Source organism: Rhipicephalus microplus, chromosome 9, assembly GCF_043290135.1.
Source record: "Rhipicephalus microplus isolate Deutch F79 chromosome 9, USDA_Rmic, whole genome shotgun sequence".
Classification (NCBI taxonomy): Eukaryota; Metazoa; Arthropoda; class Arachnida; order Ixodida; family Ixodidae; genus Rhipicephalus; species Rhipicephalus microplus.
In genome coordinates this window covers 23,959,874-23,981,754 of record NC_134708.1, presented here as the reverse complement: position 1 = coordinate 23,981,754, position 21,881 = coordinate 23,959,874, and the positions used below count along the sequence as shown (strand labels likewise).

Here is a 21,881-nt window from a genome sequence, read left to right as displayed (position 1 = left end):
GCACATATCCGCCCGTAGGCATATGCCGCTGTCTGGCGGGAAGTGTTTGGTGACGTACGCGACGGGATTGTGACATTATTCATGTCTTGACCAGTGCGTCATATTTGTCAATACATCTTACCCTCCCATGCTAATTTTGGTTCACGGCAAGTTAAGGGGGTAACCACGAGAGCACCCAAATCTAAGCGGCTAGACAGACAGACAGACAGACAGACACGCAGACAGACAGACAGACAGACAGACAGACGGACGGACGGACGGACGGACGGACGGACGGACGGACAGACAGACAGACAGACAGACAGACAGACAGACAGACAGACAGACAGACAGACAGACAGACAGACAGACAGACAGACAGACAGACAGACAGATAGACAGATAGATAGATAGATAGATAGATAGATAGATAGATAGATAGATAGATAGATAGATAGATAGATAGATACGCTCCAAGTAGCCGAAGTTGGCTAAGAAATGCTACAGGAGATAGCCCCTGTAGGGAGGGTAGTGAAGGTGGGGAAAAAAAAAAACAACTACTCTCTCGTCTTCGAACTCGGTGTTGTTTAGGGGCCTTTCAAATATGAAGATGGACGAAATGATAACTTGACTCGCGAAAGACGCCAAACCTTCACCTTTCTTTCATTGTGGGGAATCGGTCCTGTCAAACAAGTGCTAATCAATGCAACACTACAGTTGCTGCAGGCAACAACAACAGTGGAGCGTTCCTATCCTCCCCCCCCCCCCCCAAAGAAAACAGTGACCTATGATCCCTATCGGTGTTTTAGCGATTACAGTTTTCGGCTGCTGACCCGAAAGTATAGCGGACTTGATTGCGGCCATCGTAGTTGCATTTCGATGCCTGTCAAATAGTAGACACCCGTGTGATGGGCGATGTTCCGAGCTCCTTACAGAACACCAAAACGTAGAGACTCCCGAAGCACTGCACTATGACTGACGTCCCTCATATACTCATATCGGGCCTTAAGAACGTGATAGCCAGACAAATAATAGTATCATTAGCGATTAAATGTGGCAACGTGAAATGACGAGTGTCCTCCGTTGGAAGATTACACTGTCACTACAGTAACGGCCGATCACCGATAAGCCCGTGAATTCCCCACCAGATTCAGTTGCGAAAATGAGGTCGCGTTCTGCCGTTTACAAGCAGCAAAATCACCTGTGTGCTTCGATACTCTGTCCTGATATTGTAATTCCGTGTGCAAACTACATGCGTTGTAATTATGTTATGACACCTATACAATACGTGTTCGGACATGAGCTACAAAAGTATTTTTTGAGGAATGCTTAAATTCCTTATGTTTCCACTTTGGTGTTTCAAATTATACACTTTGGTGTTTTATTAACTGCTATGTAATTTTGTCATGATATATTTTATTTCTGTTTGATATGCTCTGTGAAATGATGCGTGTTTTAGTAGTGATAGTCCCTTTACGTGCCCTCAATTAAGGCGCGTTTCTGTTAACATCTTTTTAATTCACTCCTGCATTAGCCTTGGCAGTATAAAAAATAAATAAATAAATGAATAAATAGAGAGAGAGATATAGAAAGATAGATAGGTAGATAGATAGATAGATAGATAGAGAGAGAGAGAGAGAGAGAGAGAGAGAGAGAGAGAGAGAGAGAGAGAGAGAGAGAGTATCATTTACCGCAGGACGACGAAACTTCGAGGCCCGCCTCTGTACGCTCGAAATGTGCTTTTTTTCTTTTTCGCGCACGATGTCGCAACTGAAATTTGTGAGTTGCAAAAGCTTCGCATTAAGGTTGAATACTGATGTAATGTTGCCGATGTATAGCTCCAGTTCTCGCTTGCTTCCCTCGAATATTTCGCTGTTTGTAGCATTAGTTTGGACGCATTTTTCATGTTAAATATGATTACTTTTGCTGTGCCTTGCACCATTTACTCCTGTGCGCGATTTTTGTCAAACTATACCCCGTCATCAAATGATCTAGGCGCTGGAATTTGTAACGTAGATGCGTAAACAAAAACTACCACAGAGCGTAAGCCTTGTGGTTAGTTACCTTCATAGCCACCGGCTGCCAACTTTCGACAAATGTAGCCAATAACAGGGAACAGGGGACAGTGCTGAAATGACGTCAGCAAGTGCGGTATCGGCTTCGTACAAATTCATACGAGTTTTTTTTTTTTTTTTGCCAGTGTGTCTCCTAAAGGTTCGTACGTTGAAAGATAACGCCTAAAAAGGGCGGCACACGCTTTATCAAATATGAAGTGATTGATATGTGGCACAAATAGGCCGCGGGAATCTTAAACTAATACTCGTCGTAATGAGTGTCATAACGAGTGTCATCCTCGTCATAATGAGTGTGACTACGCCCACTGCATGGGGAAGGCCTCTCCCGTGTTTCACCAATCAACCCGGTCCTGTGCTTGCTACGAGCACGTTGTACCAGCATACTGCAGAATCTCAAGGGCCAACCACTCTTTCTGCTTCCCTCACGCGTGCTTGCCTTCTCTTGGCAATCGATTTTATTACACTAAATGACAAGTGATTATCTTGCCTTAGCGCTACAAGCTCTGCGCAATGCTCATTTCTGCTTGATTTCGACAAAGGTGGCTTGGATGAACGTTTGCTTCCCGTCTTACTATGCCGTCTTCTTGCATACTTAAATGTTAGACATATAATGTTCCTTTCTGTGGCTCGTTGCGTCGTCCAGAATTACACTTGAACCGCACTCATGAGCCTCCAGAGTTCTGCCCCGTAGGCAAGCACCCACAAGGCGCAGATATTACATACTTTTGTCTTGAGGTAAACTGAGGTGCACTAGTAAAAAGACATTAACCATCTCAGATCATTTTCCAAATATCTGTTGTACCTGAGGTTTTTGGTCAGACGTTCATTGACAGCTAATTAAATTACTTGTGGTCATTGGCTTTCGTTCCCGTGCTTTACGTAGGTTCCGATCGCTATAGATTGTCGCCAACCGTAACCGGCAGTAGGTTTAGGCAACCACCTATCCCCATCACCCGTTGCTTCACCGGACATTTATTAACCTTCGCGCTGTGCGCATTTTGTGGAAATGAACGCACTTCCACGTCCGTCACTCTTTTAGCGCCAAGAAAAAATTCCGCTACATGCCCTTGACTTGTCAGAAAGAGGCCGTTTCATCTGTCCACCACCTCCTCGAGCTTCCTCGGAGGAGACCTCCCTTAATTGAACTGTGGACCCCTCGAAGGACATCGGTCGGAAGCGGTTGAGGCCGTTTCGATCGGTCGCATTCTGGAGGCCGCCGCATCCAGCTTTCCAGAGGCCCGGTCAAGGGGCATCGTTAAATGAACTGGACGCTAACTTATTCTGATTGGATTTGGATGTGTGGAGACTGCTGACAGAGTTCTTTGATCTAACCCAAGAACCAAGAAAAAAAAAAAAGATGTGCTCCGCCCACAGTACCACGATGTTCCAAACACTAATCTGTGAAGAGGGCCGTGCGTAGGCGTGCGATAGGGTTGGGAGGGAGTGGGGGTGGGGGAGGGTGGGGGGTGAAGGTTCGTCGCATTATGTCCCTCCCCCCCTTATCATGTGAATGTAAGTACTAAGGGGCTGACTATGCGCCCCCCTCTTAGTAGACTAGAGAAGGGGGGGGCACTCTACCTGCCCCCCGCCCCCCTGTGCGCACAACTATGGGGCTGTGCACAGGTGAAGTGCCTGCCGTTGCATAAGCACTTCTTTTTGTTCCAAGGCAAATACCTAGTTGGCAACTAATGATACGTTTCTTCCAGTGACATTAGCCGGACTTTGTTTCAAGCAGGGGTGGGAAAGTTGCGCCTGGTGTTCAGCGCCCTTGCTACGCTCGTGCTTTCGTTGAGCTGCTGATGTCAACATCTCTCATCGTGAATATTGCGTAGCGTTGGAGTTTTCGACATGAAAATGGCAACGGCATTTGTTTGAGAGAATTGTACGGGAAATCGTATCAATTATGTTGTGCCTGTGTACGACCGAATTCTCGTGACGGATTTCAAACATAATTGATGGAATGATGGTCTTTTAACTTTGAATACTTAAAAAGAACACAAACACACATGCGTACGCATGCACACGCACATTCGCAATGAATTTATTTTTCGTTTTGGATTGGGGATAGAATGGTCTTATACAAAGTGGAATTCATCTTTAGGAGGTGAATGACAATTTGTTGTCATGCGCTGTTACGATTTTACTGATTTTTAATCGGGGTGACAATGGCTATAACGAGGCGCAAGATCAGCCACTATACGTTACAATACTCAATCATCAGACTCATCCCTTCTGACCGGGTATGTATGTCCAGTTCAAAAATGGGAGCTTTAGCAAGGCATAACTGAAGTTGCGTGGCGAAACAATGCGATGGGACACACACAATTCACACACTGATGTCGCTGCTCTGTATAATTGTTACGGCACCACACTTGCGGGCAAGATTCGGCGCACGTCGTAGATAGGAAATTATCATCATCACGCACCGGAACGCACTAAGTCCCTGCCCGCGCACTCGGCACAGTTAAGCTGAGAGGCAGAGATATGCGGCCTCATATCGGTTTTTACCGCCCATGTGTTTCCTTCATTGGGATCCACCCAACTTTTGTAGCACGTACGTGCTATAGGAGATAATAAGTATATCTGGGGTTTAACGTCCCAACATCGTGGCATGATGATGAGAGACGCCGTAGTGTATGGCTATGTAAACTTTGACCATTTGGTGTTCGTTAATGTGCGCTGAAATCGCACAGTATGTGAGTCTCTTCTGTTTTGCCTACACCAAAATGCGACCGCCGTGGCCAGAGTTGAAACCGTGATTTTGGGGTCAGCACTCGAGCACGGTAACAGCTACACGACCGTGACGGACGTGCCATGGTAGAAAGCACAGCATAGTATCGTAAAGTATGGTATAGGTATCATGGGTTGAGAAAGAGACAGACGGAAGTGTAAAAGCCTAACAAAGTCAGAACCAGGCAGGTTCCCGATAAGTCTGCTGTCACTCAGCGCTGCGTTATTTATAAAGTGCAAGCTGTGCAAAGATACTTTTTTTTCCCGTTTTCCCTGTGAAATTGTGGCAGTATCAAACTTCAAGTATGTTTGCGAGCTTGTTGAGAGACCTACTGTGTTATCTGAGAGAGAAAGAGAAATAAATAAAAGGAAAAGAAAGGGATGTTAACCTAGAACTGGTTTGCTACCCTGTACAGGGGCGGGGAAAAAGGAGTCGGAAAGAGGATAGAGATAGAGAGATATAAAACAAATTCCGAGGACACACGCTTAAAGACTAGCGCTGGAAAAAGATACGCTTTATTTGTTACCGCAGTCATACTTAGTTACAGTGTACTAGTTTTTAGTACACTCCAACTCAGTACTACGTTATCCGTTTCAGACGGCACGCTTTTCGCGCCACAAAACGAAACTGGCGATACACTCAGTGCTCTTCTGAGAAACAACAATAAGAAGAACACTTCGAACTGTGGGACACTTCACGCAACGAAAACAAAGATATAAGTGGATCGCCGTGCTGTAGCCGTGCTAGGAGACGCGCGGCGTTTTACCGCCATCTGGAGCCGCCCTGAAACAACGACTAGCTCGCGGCTCTTACGGCCGTTTCGAAAGGTGTCGCCTCTGCCCTGTCGACGATGATACGATGACAGTTTGAATGTTGCACTGCGTTTCTGATTCTTTATGATTGCATGCTCGTACTTTTTGTATTCATCCAGCGATTGATGCCCGCCCGTTGCGAAGGGTAAAGAGAATAAACGTGATGCAATTCAATTCAATTCAATTATACCCATGACCCATGCGCCGCTGGTCAGGTGCCCCGCTTATCGTAGGCACGCACGGAGATAAATCGTAAGTGTAAAATTTACGCCCCTGCATAGAAAAAGTTTGGGCAACACCTGCAACATCCTGATGGAAATTTTTTTCGTTTCTTCCAAACAGTAAGCACTTGATGGTTGCTGTAATTATGTGCAGAAACACGTGGCTTGTGTTGGTTCATATTTTCTTTTATTTGTTTGACAAAAAAATACATGGCTGTCGTGGTGCAGGAGAGGAAGGGCGACGTTGTGAGTTGCCTGACTAGGCCTCTTGCAGCTACATTTAAAAAAAAAAAGGGTATGCAAGATCACAATGACATTACGGAAGCCTACGAAAAAGCTTATACGAAATAAAGAATGCAATACAGTTATTTTGTTATATCGAGAGCTGCGAACGATGACAAAGCGACAAGTAGACGAGCGCTATCACCTATACCGACTAGCCCAAACCACCACACAATACAATGGGGCTTCGAAATTGTTGGGTGGTGGTAGCACACTGCTTTACCCAAAATTTTTGTCCACCAATAGGGTACATAGCCTAAAGCTATGCCTACGCAGCCTGCATCGCGTTACACTGGATGACAACATTCAGTGCAAGCTCTATTCACAAACGTTCATGCGGTCTCATGTATTTTCCCTAAAATGGCTCAAAGGCGAAAACTATCTCTGTTACTCAGTAGATCGGATCGGTTGCACGCCAAACAATTGTCCCCACGGTATACAGAGCGCAATATGACTGTTTGCTTGCCCGGCCCCCGCGTGAGATCAAGTTCAAGTCAAGGAGCGTTTCTGAATACGGGGTTAAAGTACAGCAGTTTCCTTCGGGCGAGAAGAAGGGAAGAGGGGATTATCCCCTGTCCCTTCCCACCCTTCGTCGCTGATGATGGCAGTGCCTTAGGTGACCGCTCGAAGTCTTTGGACCCGGGTGGCATCTTCAGCTTGCCGGTGGGCCAAGTTCGTCGCTGGTGAGTGCCGCCTCCAAGCGGCGGCGGAGCTGACGCAGTTGATCCGCCGCAGTGATCACAGAGGCGCCCGGCCCCGGCTTTCACATAGTGGTAGCAGCCATAGAGTTTCCCACAATACTTACTAGAGGAAACTCTGGCGCTAGTGTCTACGGGAGTTGCAACACACGGCGCTTCAACGAGCATGGCAATGATGGGTAGTACACACTTGTCTAATTTTCGTACTTCTAGTCTGCTTCTGGCTCCGTGTGTGTTCGTGTGGCTTGGAGCTGTTTTTTCGCGAAAACATAAATTAGCTAATGTACACCGTTTGCGCTTCACAACCTTATTCTTTTATTAAGCTTACTATTTTGAATCAAGTCCCTAAGTTCAAAAGGATTCATTCTTTTTCTCAAAACAAAACCGTAACCAGTAATAAACGAAGCCGCAAGAACGATTCGCCGCCCGCAAGTACGAAGACTAGGCAAATGTGTGTACTACCCATCATACCCGTGGTCGCTGAACGATCGCAGCGCCAGAGTGCCCTCTGCTTAATTTTGAGAAACTCTATGGTAGCAGCAACAGTTCACCTCGGGGTTCGTTCCTGCCTTACATGCGTTCCTGCCTTACATTAACCTTTCGGGCACACTCCCAAAGCATGTGCCGCAGTGTGGCTCTTTCCCCGCACACTTTGCACGCGTCCGTCGGGTATAGGCTTGGGTAACACAGACGTAGGATCGCCGGGCTGTGGTATACGTATTTGTTTGCAATGATCTCAGAGTTGCGGCATGCCTTTTGTTCAATCTATTGTGTAGTGGTGGGTACTTGCGTCTATTTAGTCTGCAATGTTGAGTAACGTTGTTGAATGTAGTCGGGCGATTGCCCCACGACCATTCCGGTTGTTTTTGTTGTGTTAATAATGTTGTCATCGCCCCGCTTTTGGAGGGGTGAGGCGGCCACCGAATCGGCCGCCGGTTGCTGACTGGGTGTTTTTTTTGTTTTTTGTTTTTCAGAACTCGTATTGACGCCGCCATCTCGCCATACCTCGCCAAATCTGAAAAGATGTTGACTCGACGAGACATATAAGACACTCGCATCGGTTTCTCGGAGTAATACTTGATAGGCAGCTATCATGGGCACCTCACATAAAGAAACTCGAAAACGAGGTGAATACGCTAGTGAGTATACTCCGCAGAATTGCTGGGACATCATGGGGCGGATCTGTATCATCCATGCTTGCTGTTCACAATGCTTTAATACGACAAAAAGTTGCATATTCTGCAGCAGTCTTAGACGGCCTTTCCCGCACTTCAGAGGAGCGACTTCAAAGAATATTAGCTAGGGGACTGCGCGTCTGCATAGGTGTTCCACGGGCGACTTCCAGCAGCCTTGTCATAGCAGAGACTCGACAATCACCCTTTCCAGTCATGAGAACAATTAAAACATGCCGCCATTTTTTTCGCTTACAGACGCAACACAAGGACCACCCATTGGCACTGGAGATTTTACTAAGAGATAAAAGCAATGCTCATAACGATGTACAGAGTAATGTACATATATTACCCAGAAATGAATTTGGGAGCTCTGAAATGGACTATGCTCCATGGCTGCTTGCAATACCAAGCATTGGATTCTCAGTGGATGGCATTATCAGAAAGAGAGACATGTTCGTCCAAGCTACTCAACAACTAGCGCTTTATCAGATACACATGCGGTATCCAGGGTACATACACATTTACACAGAAGGCTCAAGTACTACAACGTCTTGAACATCGGCATTTATCATAACACAGCTCAATATTCAGGAATCGTTTAAATTATGTCGCATGACGTCATCTACAACACCTGAGCTCTTCGCTATTCTGTATGCTCTAAAGTTTATAAACTCGGTAGCAGACGCTAGAAAATGGGTACTTTTCAGTGACTCACAGGCCACATTAAGATCACTCTCCAGTACAAAGAGGACAGTAATAAGTGATAGTATGACATACGAAACCCTGAAAGAGCTCACCAAAGCAAAGAAGGTGCAACATGAGATCGAATTCCAATGGATACCTGGCCATTGCAACATTCCTGGAAACACAGCTGCCGATGAAGCAGCACGACAAGCACATCGTAAAGACGTTACTGTTTCTTTACCAATTTCGAAAAATGAATTGCGCAGTATTATAAAGAATACAACTTTCAGAATGAGCGAAACTGCTTGGTTTGATCAAAGTACAAAGAGCTGCGATTTATATCACATCGATACATTTATTGAATTCAAAAGTACGCTGGCTTTAGATAGAAGTATGGAAGCTCTAATTCACCGATTGAGGCTAGGCACCGCATACACAAAACATTTTTTGCACAGAATCGGCAGAGCTGAAACTCCCGAATGCGAATGTGAATTTATAGATGAAGACGTATGTCACCTTCTCATAGACTGTCCACATCATGACACGCCGAGACGCCGTCTTGAGTCCGAACTGTTCGCATTGGACCGCAGACCATTTAGCATGAAAAAACTTCTGCGCCCGTGACCAACGGGAGTTTTACAGTCACACGCTTTAAAAGCATTAACACGTGTTTTGCAAGACAGCGGGATTGCTGACAAGAATTAAGAAAAAACAAACTTTCATTTGTAACACATGTACTTATTATGTACAGTAACATGTGACACCCATCACGTGTGTGTTTTGAAGTAAATGACGGGTTGACTATTGTGTACATATGAGCGAATGCATCGTTATAAGGACCAGACGTGTGCTCTGCTGTTTTGTGCTGGTGGACCGAATGTTAACGAGGGACATTTCCAGAGACTTCTTTCATTGACTTTCGAACATTTACTTACCATTATGTTGTGATATGTGCGCATAAGTGTGTCTTTGCATATCTGTGCCTGAGTTTTCTATTTTCCATGCACTGCTTTGTATGTTTTGCTTCAAGATACGTGTTCAAGTTTCAATCAATGGCTAAGGAGTAGCCGGCGCCATAATGGTGCGCCAACATCTCCTTACATATCATATCAATAATAAAAAAAAAAACTCGCACCCTGCACCTGCCAACGGCCTGTCGATGCCGTTCACCTCTGTCAGAGCTGCGTTGGTCAGCTCTATGATGGGAGCTAAAGTATTCTGCAAGCTTAAGGCGTGTTTTCTTTTCTAAAGAACATGTAGCATTGCGGAAAACTAAAAGACCATTGTCATTTGTTGAAACAATGGCCTGGGCTTGGCGCTTTAGTTTGATTATTTGGTGAACTTTAACGGGACGCTCAGGTTTCGATAGTAAGACCAGGTACAAAAAGATATATTTGCGTAGCTAAATACGCTGTTTTACTTGCCCCGTACTGTGTGTTAAAAAGCTGTTTTTTTAAAGAAAGCCTCCCGTAATTGCGAATTGCCGCCGGCGTCTTTGTGGCCGGTACTGGAGAGAATGAGACAATAGATCGCCGTGTTCCTTTCTGAGGACCTTTTCTTCCTCGCGGTTTCTGTGGTATTGGCCCTGCCCTTTCGTCAAAGTTGAACACGGAATGATACAACTCATTTTTCTACCGACGTGGTGCTAAGCAACGCCCGGTGATATGGTATAACTGTCAGTTCAAGCGCATGAATAAACAGAATTGCGCTTGTCCTCTCTTCCTTTCTGTTTATTCATGCGCTTGAACTGACAGTTATACCATGCATATCCAACTAGCCCAACTTTCAGTTCTGTTGTAACGCCCGGTGAGTTGTTATCCGCGATTTCGTTTGTAACAAGTCGTTTTTCATTCCATCCCTTGTACCGTTGTACCATTGTATAATGATATCGCATTGAGTTCGCGTGTCCATGTATGCCAACATTGGCATGTATATTAGAGCAACGATGTCTTCACTGTAACGTAGTGACGTCGGTCAAGGTACGTAGCTGGGCCGAAGTGTATGTGCCTTATTACTGGAATGTTATGAAGCTTTTGTCTTTTGTACATACTGTAAATAAAATTTTTCTAAGCACAGCTACGAGCTTTGAAGTGGATCTCGTTTAGTGGGTTGTGAGCATGAGGCCCACAGGATGGCTTTATGCTCTCCCATTGTACTCTAAATCATTAACAAATTATTCTAAACAAGTTTATAACCCTTGCGTAATGTGCCCATATCCATAAATAGACTTATAATGTAAACATTCTTTATTGAAATGCAAAAAAAAAAGAAATCGCTGCGTATCTACGGAGGAAATGATGATTGGTGGAGCGAAGTGTTCGTCAGTCCATCCGCGCTTTCGTCCGCCCATTCGTTCTCGCTTTCGACCGTCCATGCGTCCGTCCGTGTGCCCGTCCATCCGTGTTATCGTCGGTGTATCCATCCATCCGCCTGTTCTTCCGTCTGTCCGTCCGTCCGTACGTGCGTCTGTTCGTGTGGCCGTCTCTCTGTCTGTCTTTCCATCCGTCCGTCCATCCATGCGTCCGTCAGTCCATCCGTCTACTTGTATGTCCATCCGTCTGTCCGTATATTTAGTGAACACTCCAAGTACAGCCATCTCGGATCTTTTCATCATGTATTCATCATATACAAGTGCCACCATCTAGCGGACATCCTAAGGACCGTTCTTTCGGGTATGTGCCATTGGTGGCTACATACACCATCGGAGGAAGGACAGACCAACAACTCCCTAAGGAGCTTTGCCCCTAAAAATACACAAACTCCAAAGAATAATAATTGGGGTTTATTGTTTCAAAACCATCATATGATTATGAGAGACGCCGTAGCGTAGGGATCCGGAAATTCCCACCACCTGAGGTTCTTTAACGTGCACATAAATGTAAGGACACAGACCTCAATTCTTTTCGCCTCCATCGAAAATGCGGCCACCACGGCTAGGATTCGATCCCGCAACCTGGGGCTCACTAAAGAGATCCATGAGTAGCATGCGAAGCCTGGGTCGACTTAAAGTTCCGTTGATCACGGGCACCTTGCCCGATGTTGCCGCGGATTTGCAAGTGGAGCACACTGTGAATTCACTGTAGTTTCTGTTGTTGTTTCGCGTCCCGAACTCTTGTTGGACAACGCCACACGGGCTTATCGCCACGCCACACGGGCACGCGCGTTCATCGCGTTTGTGTGGAGTGTCGTTTCCCGACGCTATCGTATATATTATTGCGGAGAGAGCGAACTGTAAGGAGGAGAGGCCACATCGTCTTGATTGATTGACATGTGGGGCTTAACGTCCCAAAACCACCATATGATTATGAGAGACGCCGTAGTGGAGGGCTCCGGAAATTTCGACCACCTGGGGTTATTTAACGTGCACCCAAATCTGAGCACACGGGCCTACAACATTTCCGCCTCCATCGGAAATGCAGCCGCCGTGGCCACATCGTCTTGCCCAACCTTTTACACAGGCCGAAACGCGCTAGCGCGTGTGGGCATTTTGGCAGTACTTGGGCCAGTTGTTGCGCATGCGTGACGAATCAGCTCATGGCCGAGTTCAATCCGTCCCGCGCGACGGATTGAACTCGGCCATAAGGTGCTTCGCATTTACAACGGCGAGGGTCCCTATCCGAGACTCCTACGACAACCACTGCGATAATCCGGGCCCGCGGAACTAGCGCCCGCCAATTACATAGATATAATGTTGTCTAATACCTGTGGCACTTTTTGTTTTTCGCCAGCAAGCGTCTTGTAACGAGACTGTTGTTCATTGTTCGTGGATCGGCGGTGAGTTGTGGGGATTGCCTAACTTCTGCGCCACGTACGTGCTGGGCGTTCTACAGCCAAAGCTGTTATGAGATCACAAAGAGAGACGATTTTGGCGCCGTGTACGTGGTTGTCCGCCATCGCCGCAACGTCCGGTACGTCTGTAGTCGCTATCGCGCGAAATAAGAAAATTGGCAGATCCCACGTACAGTAGGAATCGATGATATGCGAAGCGCGAACGAGGAAGGTTGATGTGTCACTTTAAAATCAGCACAACGTTAAGAGGCGGAGGTAAATGATGCTGTACACGACTTCCGTGTCATGACTATCATGTTTGAATGCGTCGTTTACCTTCGTCGTCTATTCATGTCACGTGATGCCAAATTTAGTATATGTGGAGCTAGAGAAACAGCCGCGAGCACGCTATGAGCGTGCTGTGTTGTCATGCTCTTACATGAGACGCGTCTCATGATTATCATGCTTGCACCAGTAATATACCTTCGTCATCCATTCGCGTACCGTAATACCAAATTTGGTATATGTGACGCTAACGAAATGGCCGACAGCGCATCATGAGCGTGGCATGTAGCCATGTTGTTACATGACACGCATATCATGATTTTCACGTTAGGGTCCATCGCTTGCGTTCGCCATGCAATCATGTCATACCATACCATTTTTGCAACAAGCCATGCGAACGAAACCATTCCAAGAGCAGCAAGATCATAAGATGTAAATCATGACATTCATGACAAACATGCCATGATATTCATGTCATGACTACTCAAAGATGCTCATAATATATACATATTATGTTGTACAAAGTTCGCTATCGATACCATTATCCAAGCGGCCAGGAGAGCTAGAAGTCGTAGGTGGCTAGATAGATACATACGCTAACAGTCGCCGAAGTTCGCTAAGAAAAAAAAAATCGCAGCGCATGCACTCTGAACAAATGATTAACGAGTGAAAGCTGAAATGTGTGGCTCCATTGTTTAGCAGTGGGTTCAACCCAAGGCGGCACTGAAGCCTTCCACACTAATTGGTTACATGTTCGTGCTTCTTAATGAAATTAGACACACGTTTGGTTTGGAATTACCATAGTATTTATAACATACCGTATAAATTGTGCCTTGCATGACCACGGGGAAGTGTAATGTGTGTTGAATGAGTTTCACAAAGCTTTGATTACAGATGGTTGTTCAAGGATGATCCCGCCGCACACCAGATAGAGCTCGACCATAAGACGCTTCGCTTCTAAATAAACTACCAAGGATGGAATTGGAAACGAATTTGGATTATTTGCTTGGTAGCCCAGTACTTTACCTCTGAGCTACAACGGCGCTTGAAACACCGTCGCCAACAGTCCCTATGCACGCTTCTTGTCGAATAAAGAATCGTGTTATTAACATATGTAATGAAGTGTCATAGAAATGTGAAATAGCCAGCCGTTACACAATGCTAATTGCGCAACGATTGGATTGTTAAATGGTCCAACCGACTAGAAAAGTCTTAGGCATAATTACTCATCGTCGCCAGTCACAGTATTAACGAAGAGCACATAATTATATACGAGTATGTAATGGGTGTGTCACCGGGTACCACGCTTTTTCGAATAATAAAATTTTGATTTATGGCGTAGTGGTAACATAGAAGTGTGATTGTAGTACTTGCCCCAAGAGGCTTTAAGAAAGGGCCCTACAGAAAGGCGATTTTTTTGCGTGTTCCTCGCAAACATGGTATAGTTTTTTTTTTGCTTTTATAGGACACACAAATTTTGCTTTTGTCTATACTCCGTTTCGCACATCAGGTGCAACATTGTAGAGACTAGCGAGACGTTTTGCAGTTGGTGCGTATGCACTTACAAATAGTTCAGTGTTGTTACTTGACAAAATAGATTGTTCTTTTCGTTCTTGAGCTCAGTACTAAACGAGCACGTTTTGCATCTTAGAAGTAACTAATTCCCGTCGTGCGGTTGTTACTACAGGGCTGGATCGGTTGTCGTCGTCTTGTTTTCTGAAACGAGGTTCCTTGGTGTTTCATTCTGCAGGTGTCGCGAAGCGCCATGTGGAGGCTCGTGCTTGGAGTGATACGCGCGGAGTTTCAGCTTGTTTCAGTTTATTGAGCGTAATCGAATGGGGAGCTACATATAGGAAGAAGTATACAGAAAGAGGTCCCTTAGTGTAAACATTGCAATGAGACCTCTTGGTATAAAATACACTAAGAAAAAATAAAAAAACAGGAGCAGGATCGCGTAAAAGAAGCGTGAATTTGCGTACAAAGTAATAGGAGGAGAGACATTATGGTATGCAGTAACATAGTGAATAATTGACATTGAATTACACAGAAAATGGAATTAAAAAGTGAAGCTAATACAGTGCAAACGAAGCGATCGCTAGGAATAAATACTAACAAATACGTTTTGCGTATTAAGTGATACGTTTTGCGTATTAAACTTCTTGCGTAACTTTTAGAGAGTTGCACCTGATGTTCGAAGCGAAGTATAGTATAAATAACTTCGTTTAAAAAAAGATGTCGTGACTCTTGAGAAGCTGCGTTGGTGGCTGTTCTTTTCTTAAGATTCGGCGCTAAGCAGACCACCTCACCTAAAGATTGTAGGAATATACGGTTGGTAGCTTGGTTGTCAAATCAGAGAAAGGGAAGGGAGAGTATTGAGCAAGAATCCAGGACAATAAAGACCTGAGATGTACTTTTGAATATCAAAACGTGCGGAGCTACGAGCAAATTACAAGTGCTTGCAGCAGGCCCTCCAAACAAGTGGCGTGTGATGTTAACGCCAAACACACGCGTTATATTACAGATGTTCGCGTTCTTCACGATGCATTCGACGGGGTTTACTCTGTTGCTCGTTGCCTTCTCAGTCTGCCGAACTGTGTCCGCTTTTCCAGGTGGGTTACGTGGTGGTAGAAACTTCAACGATCTTCGATCAGTGTATAGTTGGGTGAATGCAACAACGAAACAATATTCTGGCATTCTTTAACAATCAATGTGACTTATCGTCGCCGGTATATTAAGACTCGCTGCTACGTGCCACGTTTAGAATTGTGACGGTGATGCAGTGAACCGGCTACGTTGTTAACACGTTCCCTGTTTGAATGCGTTTCTGTAACCGGGTCAATATCATCGTACAGCGCACACTTCTTTTTCGTCGTTGATAATATGTGGAATTTAACGTCCCGAAACCACGATATGATTGTGGGAGACGCAGTAGTGCAGGGCTCCGGAAATTTAGACCACCTGGGGTTCTTTAACGTGCACCCAAATCTGAGCACCCTGGCCTACATCATTTCCGCCTCGATCGGAAATACAGCCGCCGTAGCCGGGATTTGATCCCGCGACGTGCGGGTCAGCAGCCGAGTACCTTAGCCACTAGACCACCGCAGCGGGGCCTTTTTCGTCGTTCCTACCTTATTGTGGTTAGTTTCTTACCACGACAGCTGAAGATTATGTACTTCACATTTCTGAATTGCTGTGAAGAGAACTCTTTTTTTTTTTGCTTTGAGCGCTTTCAACACTGTGTAGTGTTGTCCGCAGTAGTTTGAGCACGAGAGTGCATGTCTCTGACCAATAAATTATCATGATAAAAAATCTTGTATGCTTAGAAGAGCAACGTGAATCTGGAAGTCAGTAGTAGGCAATCGCCATTTTCAGTCAAGTTTATTTAATGATGAAATGGTTTAATGAAATGTAATACGGAGATAAATTACAGTATATTTTGCATTTCTGAGCCTTGTGATTACAAATCGGTGAGTGTGGGGGGTCAGTGGGCGTTAACACTCATTTTTAATGTTAGTAACACTGTAACAAATCTTGTGAATAACAGACAGACGGTTTTATTGGGCTAAATACCAATACGAAGCATGACATTGTCAATATTAAAACACAAAACATTTATTTGCTACCGTTGCAGCTCGCTCATTGACATCTGGCCAAAGCTACGCAGGTAGTTAAAGACATTAGGAGATGAGAGGCTAATTTAAAGCGCCTCAGTTGCTGAATACAGCAACTAATATTTATAACGTGCTACACACACAACATTTCATTAGTTGTAGGCCGAGATGTTACTATTGGTATACAAGTACTCGTGTATTACGCTTGTTCTGCATTTCTGAGACTGCATCAAACATGGAATGATGAACAGCTATGTAATCAATATATACTTTATAATCTTCTGAAATTGACACTTCTTTCTCATTTTTACGAAGTATCGTCACGGGTCGGCATTTTCTTTATGTAGCAGCACAAGCACAGATATACCCCGCACACTGGAACGATCAAGCACTTTCACTTGTTAAAGTGTAACTGTTCTCGACGAGAACAACAGAAACAAATATTTCACATATGAAGGTAACTGTACTACGTGAAATAATCAAGTTAGTGCAGAGTGTGCCCAATTGGTTTCGTACTGGTGTTTTTGTTCGTGATAATAATTAGTCATCACTGATATAATACAAACTAAAGTAATTGATCGATTGGCCGATTGTCATAACTAAGTAGTACAAAAGGCACATAGTCAGTAGAATGTAGCAATCTCTCTCAAATGCATTGTCTAAGCGGTAGTAATGCTTATTACGACACAAATAGCACATTTCAACTAACCGCAGCACTGGGTTCTAAGATTAAAAAAAAAACATAGTTGCGTTACTTCCTAAACACTGTGCATGGTTATCGCTACTAGTTGACTGTAGATCCTAGTCAAACGAAACGGGTACATGACAAGAGTTCGTAAGATTCTCGGCAGGTATCTTCCCCTGCCTGCTGTGTCAACTTTTAAGTGACACCATAAAAAAAGCTTGAGTTCCTGAATCACTAAAGCATGTTACATTGATTACTGACTGTATTTACAACTATGCATTCCAATAGCTTATAAGCACGAATATTGGATTGCAGCTTGTCTTTCGTGTCTCGTGTTGCAGATAAGATATGCCTGCCTGCGTCCGTGCAAAAGCCGCATGTCTGCGCACTGTTGAAGATTCTTCCGAGTTGCAGCAGTAACGGTGACTGCGCCAACAATATGTGTTGCAAGGCCAACTGCGCCAGCTACTGCGCCATCAATAAGCCGAAGTGAAAGCGCGCCGTGAGATGTGCAGCGTAGGTTGCACGTGACTACAAGGCCCGTTACGTACGAGTGCCTCGGAGATTGCGACCCGCTAAGGTTCTTGCTATGGGTGATCCGTTGTAAGCTTAAGTGATTCGGCGGAAACTGATTACATTTCACTTTCTATTCGATTCAGTGCTCGCGATTGTTATTTGGAATATACGCCTGTCGGCTAATAATAAACATCCGTATATCTCTAACCTTTTGCATATTGCGTTTCCGCCATGTATATTGCACTGTTAATAATTGAATCGAATGACGTAACCATGCGCTTTGAAAGTTTTTCCGGGACCGTATTCGCAATGTTTCACCTTGGTAAGTGCGTTTTCCCCGTTGGTCAATTGGCTTCGCACATTGCTTCGTAGCAATATGTCGCGCATTAGGATTGGCAGAAATATTACCTTGCGATATTTGTTTTTTTTGCCTGGGACGTTTTTGTGAGCACGGGTCTTGTTATAATGTTCAAACGAAAAAAAAAAAAGATTCCTTGTGAAGTATAGCGTAGTGCAAAAGCAAAAAAAAAAAAAACAGGTAGCGCATGATAAAGAACACAAAAATAGATGAGTAACAGAAGAAGTATTAAAATATCAGAAATACTATCACTAAGTAGCGCTAGGAGTATTATTTTTTTACTTTTCTCCCCTAAATAGGCTAGCGAACCAATAAACTGTCACGAAAACATCACAAAAGAAACCCAGTGGCAGAGCTGATCATGTGGACATGAGTGTGATTAAACTGCACATGAAAAAACAAAGAATCCTATGACCCTTTTTTTTTTTGGAGTACTGGCTTGCGCCTGTATGACTCTTTTCGTACAAACAAGTCTGCTTTATGTGGATATTATAGAACTCTCTCTTAAAAAACTTGGGTAAAAAAGGGAATTAACCTGTCTGTGTAAAGAGAGTTATATATTGCACAAGTCAGGACTCGGGACTCATCGTATAATCACATGTCAGGACTCACCAAAAAGTGACACACGCATTGTTTTTTTTTCCTTAGAGCATGTTGTTCACCTAAGTTAACAGGTGATCGAATAAGCACCAAAACGTCACCTTCGAGGCCCACCGGCAGAGCTGGCCACACAGGCACTACTCTGACTTGGCCCTGGTCGGTTAAGCAGAGAACGTCAGACGAGAGGCCTTTTAGAAAACAGTTGACATCTCTTCGATCTCGAATCTCTTGTTGACTACTCCGCATGTCGCACCCACGGGGGCCCCTCCACGTTTCTCGACCGGCGGCTGTCTGTACCGGTATTTCATTACGAGGCTCACGAAGAACACTAAGACGAGCACGCACATTGCCGCCAGACCTCCGATCCACAGCCTCTCCGTCAATGACCTCCTCTGGGCGCTGTAGATCTCCACGAAGGCCATGGTGGCGTTGGCATCAGCCGTGTTGGAACCTCGGAGCGACACGCACTTGTACACGCCCAGGTCTTCGTTGGCGGGGTCGATGACGTCTAGGACTCCAACGGATTCGTCGACAACGGTTCGGTCACCGTTCAAGACACGGCTGCCATTGGGAAAAAACCAGAAGGTCCTGGTATAACTTTCTGCTCCAGCAGCGGCCATGTTAGGGCAAAATGCGGTGGCGTTCATCGGTGGTACCAGGCGAAGCCGGCGGTACAGCTGGCAGTCCCCGAAGTCTATCATCGCAATGGGCAGCAGGATGAAAAGACATGGCCAGGATATGAGCTGGGGCATCTGAAAGTGAATAGTTGTTATCTGTTTTTTTGTTTTATGGTGACATAGACTTTAACTTTAGACACAGTTAATGTTTGTATAAGACGTACTCCGTAAGGCTGATGTTGTGGGTTAAGCGAAGCGCGTTATCCTGTAACCCCGTGGACATAACTAGTGTATCCACTGTAACGAAGACCATCTTCCACATGTGGCATGCTTCGAGGCATGTAGAACATGTATACACATGATATGAAACTGCAACAGCCAATTTTAGCAGGTGTATGCGCGTGATTCACATGGGGCTACACATGCTAAGGTGGTGGAGGTTTCAAAAATACAAGCTCCGTGATGAAGAATTTCCAATCGTTTCGAGACCAAATAAAAGGTTTGTAAAGATTGGCTCGGGGCCCATGAGTGCAAAACAGTGAAGCGAATTTGCCCCAGGTTAAATGTAGCTCATTCTACTTGAGAACCTTTTACCGATTGTTTCAAGGATGCGAAAAGGCCGCCTCTTTGGGTAGTTGGCGTTGCCGGGGTGTGACCGCCACATATGAAAAGGTTCAAAAGAGTCCCGTAACAAACGCTGTACAAATTTTTGTACGACCGGTGGACGTCAAGACTGTGTAAACAAAAAAAAAATGCTCAGTATATTTAGCGTTAACGCAAAAAAAAAAAATGATGACGCTCTTGAATCGAAGTTGTAGTCGCATAGACCTCAATTTCTCTTCAAGGACGTCGACATCTTCAACGCTCGGTGACCGATTATGTGTGCAATGTAGATATTAAGGTTGACAGAAGCCCAAGTTTAAGAGAACTTCGCATTGATTCTGAGCTATTACCAGCGACACGAAGAGGGTAATCTGTCGAGGCTTGTACTGCGAAAGCGTGCATTATGTAGCGAATATTCATTTCACTTTAATATTTCTACGCTTAATTGCTAGTTCAATCATTTGCTCATATTCTTTGTTCATCTGTCATTCATATACGTTAGTATATCACTATCTTTAATACTGAACGCTCGAGTGGTCATAATAATGAAATTAGAAGAGATAACATACAGAAAATGCTGCGTTCGTATCCACAACAACCGGCCTTCCACCACCTCCCCTTCTAGATTTGAAGCTCTGGACACGTAGGGATGTGAAAGGTTCTCTTTATCTGTGGACGTCTGCGAAAAAAAAATAAAGCTTTTGTTGAAGGGCAAGCGCATTCCTTACGCATTCTTATGAGTATTACTACAGCTATAGCTCAATTACTGTGTCGTCATACGTCTGCGTTAAGTCGGTGACATGACAGGCACCTACCATGAAGCGGCTCGTCGAACGTAGTTGAACCGGTCCGGCGTTACGAAGCTCTGACGTACCTCACCTGCAAGCATATCCGTACAACATTTCGCACGTCCGCTCGTGTTTATGGGTCGACCGATAAGTTCCTTCTTATCTGCTACAGAGCACTGCGAGGCGGTGTGTACGAGCGGCGTTGATTGCATAGCGACTTCGAGAGAGGGGCAGTTATCAGACTCGCCGTTGGCTCGTGGCCCTGCGGCCTATCTTTTGCAGATATTGCCATGCAAGTGCACGTGTGTGATGCAATCTATCACCACCGAAACTACGGATGAAATCAAGACACAGAGACGTGGCGTAGTCGACAGAACAAAGAGCGGTACAAGATGGTAGAGGTGATGATGTTACAGTTTAGGTTAGGTCGGCTTACGTGACTGCGATTGTTCCACCTGAGCCTCAGTTTGCACAGGCCGCATATTTCACAGTGTGTGACTTGAGCCGGTGAATAACAGAAATGTTAAAAAAAATGCAAAGTACATTGCTGCTCAGTGTCCGCGGTCCTTCTGAAGAGACTATCTTTTCGACGTCCTTTTGGGGGACACCCTCATTTTTTTTTCAGTACTGTCCAGAGGGCTTTTCCGTTTTGATACGAAGTGTTTTAGAACATAGGGGATCTATATAACGTGAATTATTTATTTTATTAATTTATTCATTTATATATTTATACACACTACAGACTTAACTAGGCTGTTGCCGGGCCGGTATAAGCATCACAAATAACAAATTATACAATAAAAACATACGAACTAATATTAGGGACAGCCTTGCTTGAAGTTATTCATTGGTATGAAACATATGCGACCTTAGATTCCCTTATACGGTAAGGGACTCTAAGGCCGAAATTTCTGGAGCCCTCCCCTACGACGTCTCTCATAACCATATCATTGTTTTGGGTTGTAAAAACCGAGAGAATATTATTAGGTTCAATTACATTTCCCACGTTACAGCACAAATTGCGCTGGAATACGTAGTGCTTTTCTAGAGAAATATACTAGATTTTGCTTCTATTTTTGCCTTTGATGTAAGTTATTGTAGTCGACTGCAGTCTAAAATAAATGTGTGTGTAGAAAAAGTTGTTAACGATTTAGAGTACGATGTACTCTACTAAGGGAGAGCAGAAAGCCGTAAGGTGATCAACAGGAGAAATGTGCTACTGAATTACAATCGGTTGTCAGCTTGACGTTAGGCAGATTTCATGGATTTCAGGCATGTCACTTGCCCATACAGGCTCGTGTTCATTTCGGTAGTTTTCGGTCGAAAAATTTTACTTCTTGGCTAATTTCGTTGAGAACTCCGGCTTCTCTCCTCTGGGAAACGTAACGTTTTA

General features: G+C 44.7%; 2 protein-coding genes across 3 annotated transcripts in view; one reads left to right on the top strand and one right to left on the bottom strand.

Moving 5' to 3' along the window:
* LOC119164927 (uncharacterized) overlaps nt 1–21,881 on the top strand; it is a 423,059-nt gene that overhangs the window by 368,685 nt on the left and 32,493 nt on the right. The gene's annotated exons all lie outside the window — the stretch shown is intronic.
* LOC119163609 (uncharacterized) lies at nt 16,242–20,652 on the bottom strand. 2 transcript variants are annotated; one of them, XM_075873325.1, is made up of 3 exons: nt 20,516–20,619; nt 20,270–20,379; nt 16,242–19,232 (listed from the first exon to the last, which is right to left on the bottom strand). In XM_075873325.1, the coding sequence occupies exon 3, from the start codon at nt 19,230–19,232 to the stop codon at nt 18,672–18,674; it is 561 nt and encodes a 186-aa protein (XP_075729440.1). In that variant the 5' UTR covers nt 20,270–20,379; nt 20,516–20,619; the 3' UTR covers nt 16,242–18,671. The 2 variants fall into 2 exon arrangements, with proteins under 2 accessions (XP_075729440.1, XP_037271541.2); XM_037415644.2 differs by lacking the exon at nt 20,270–20,379 and having other exon boundaries at nt 20,516–20,652.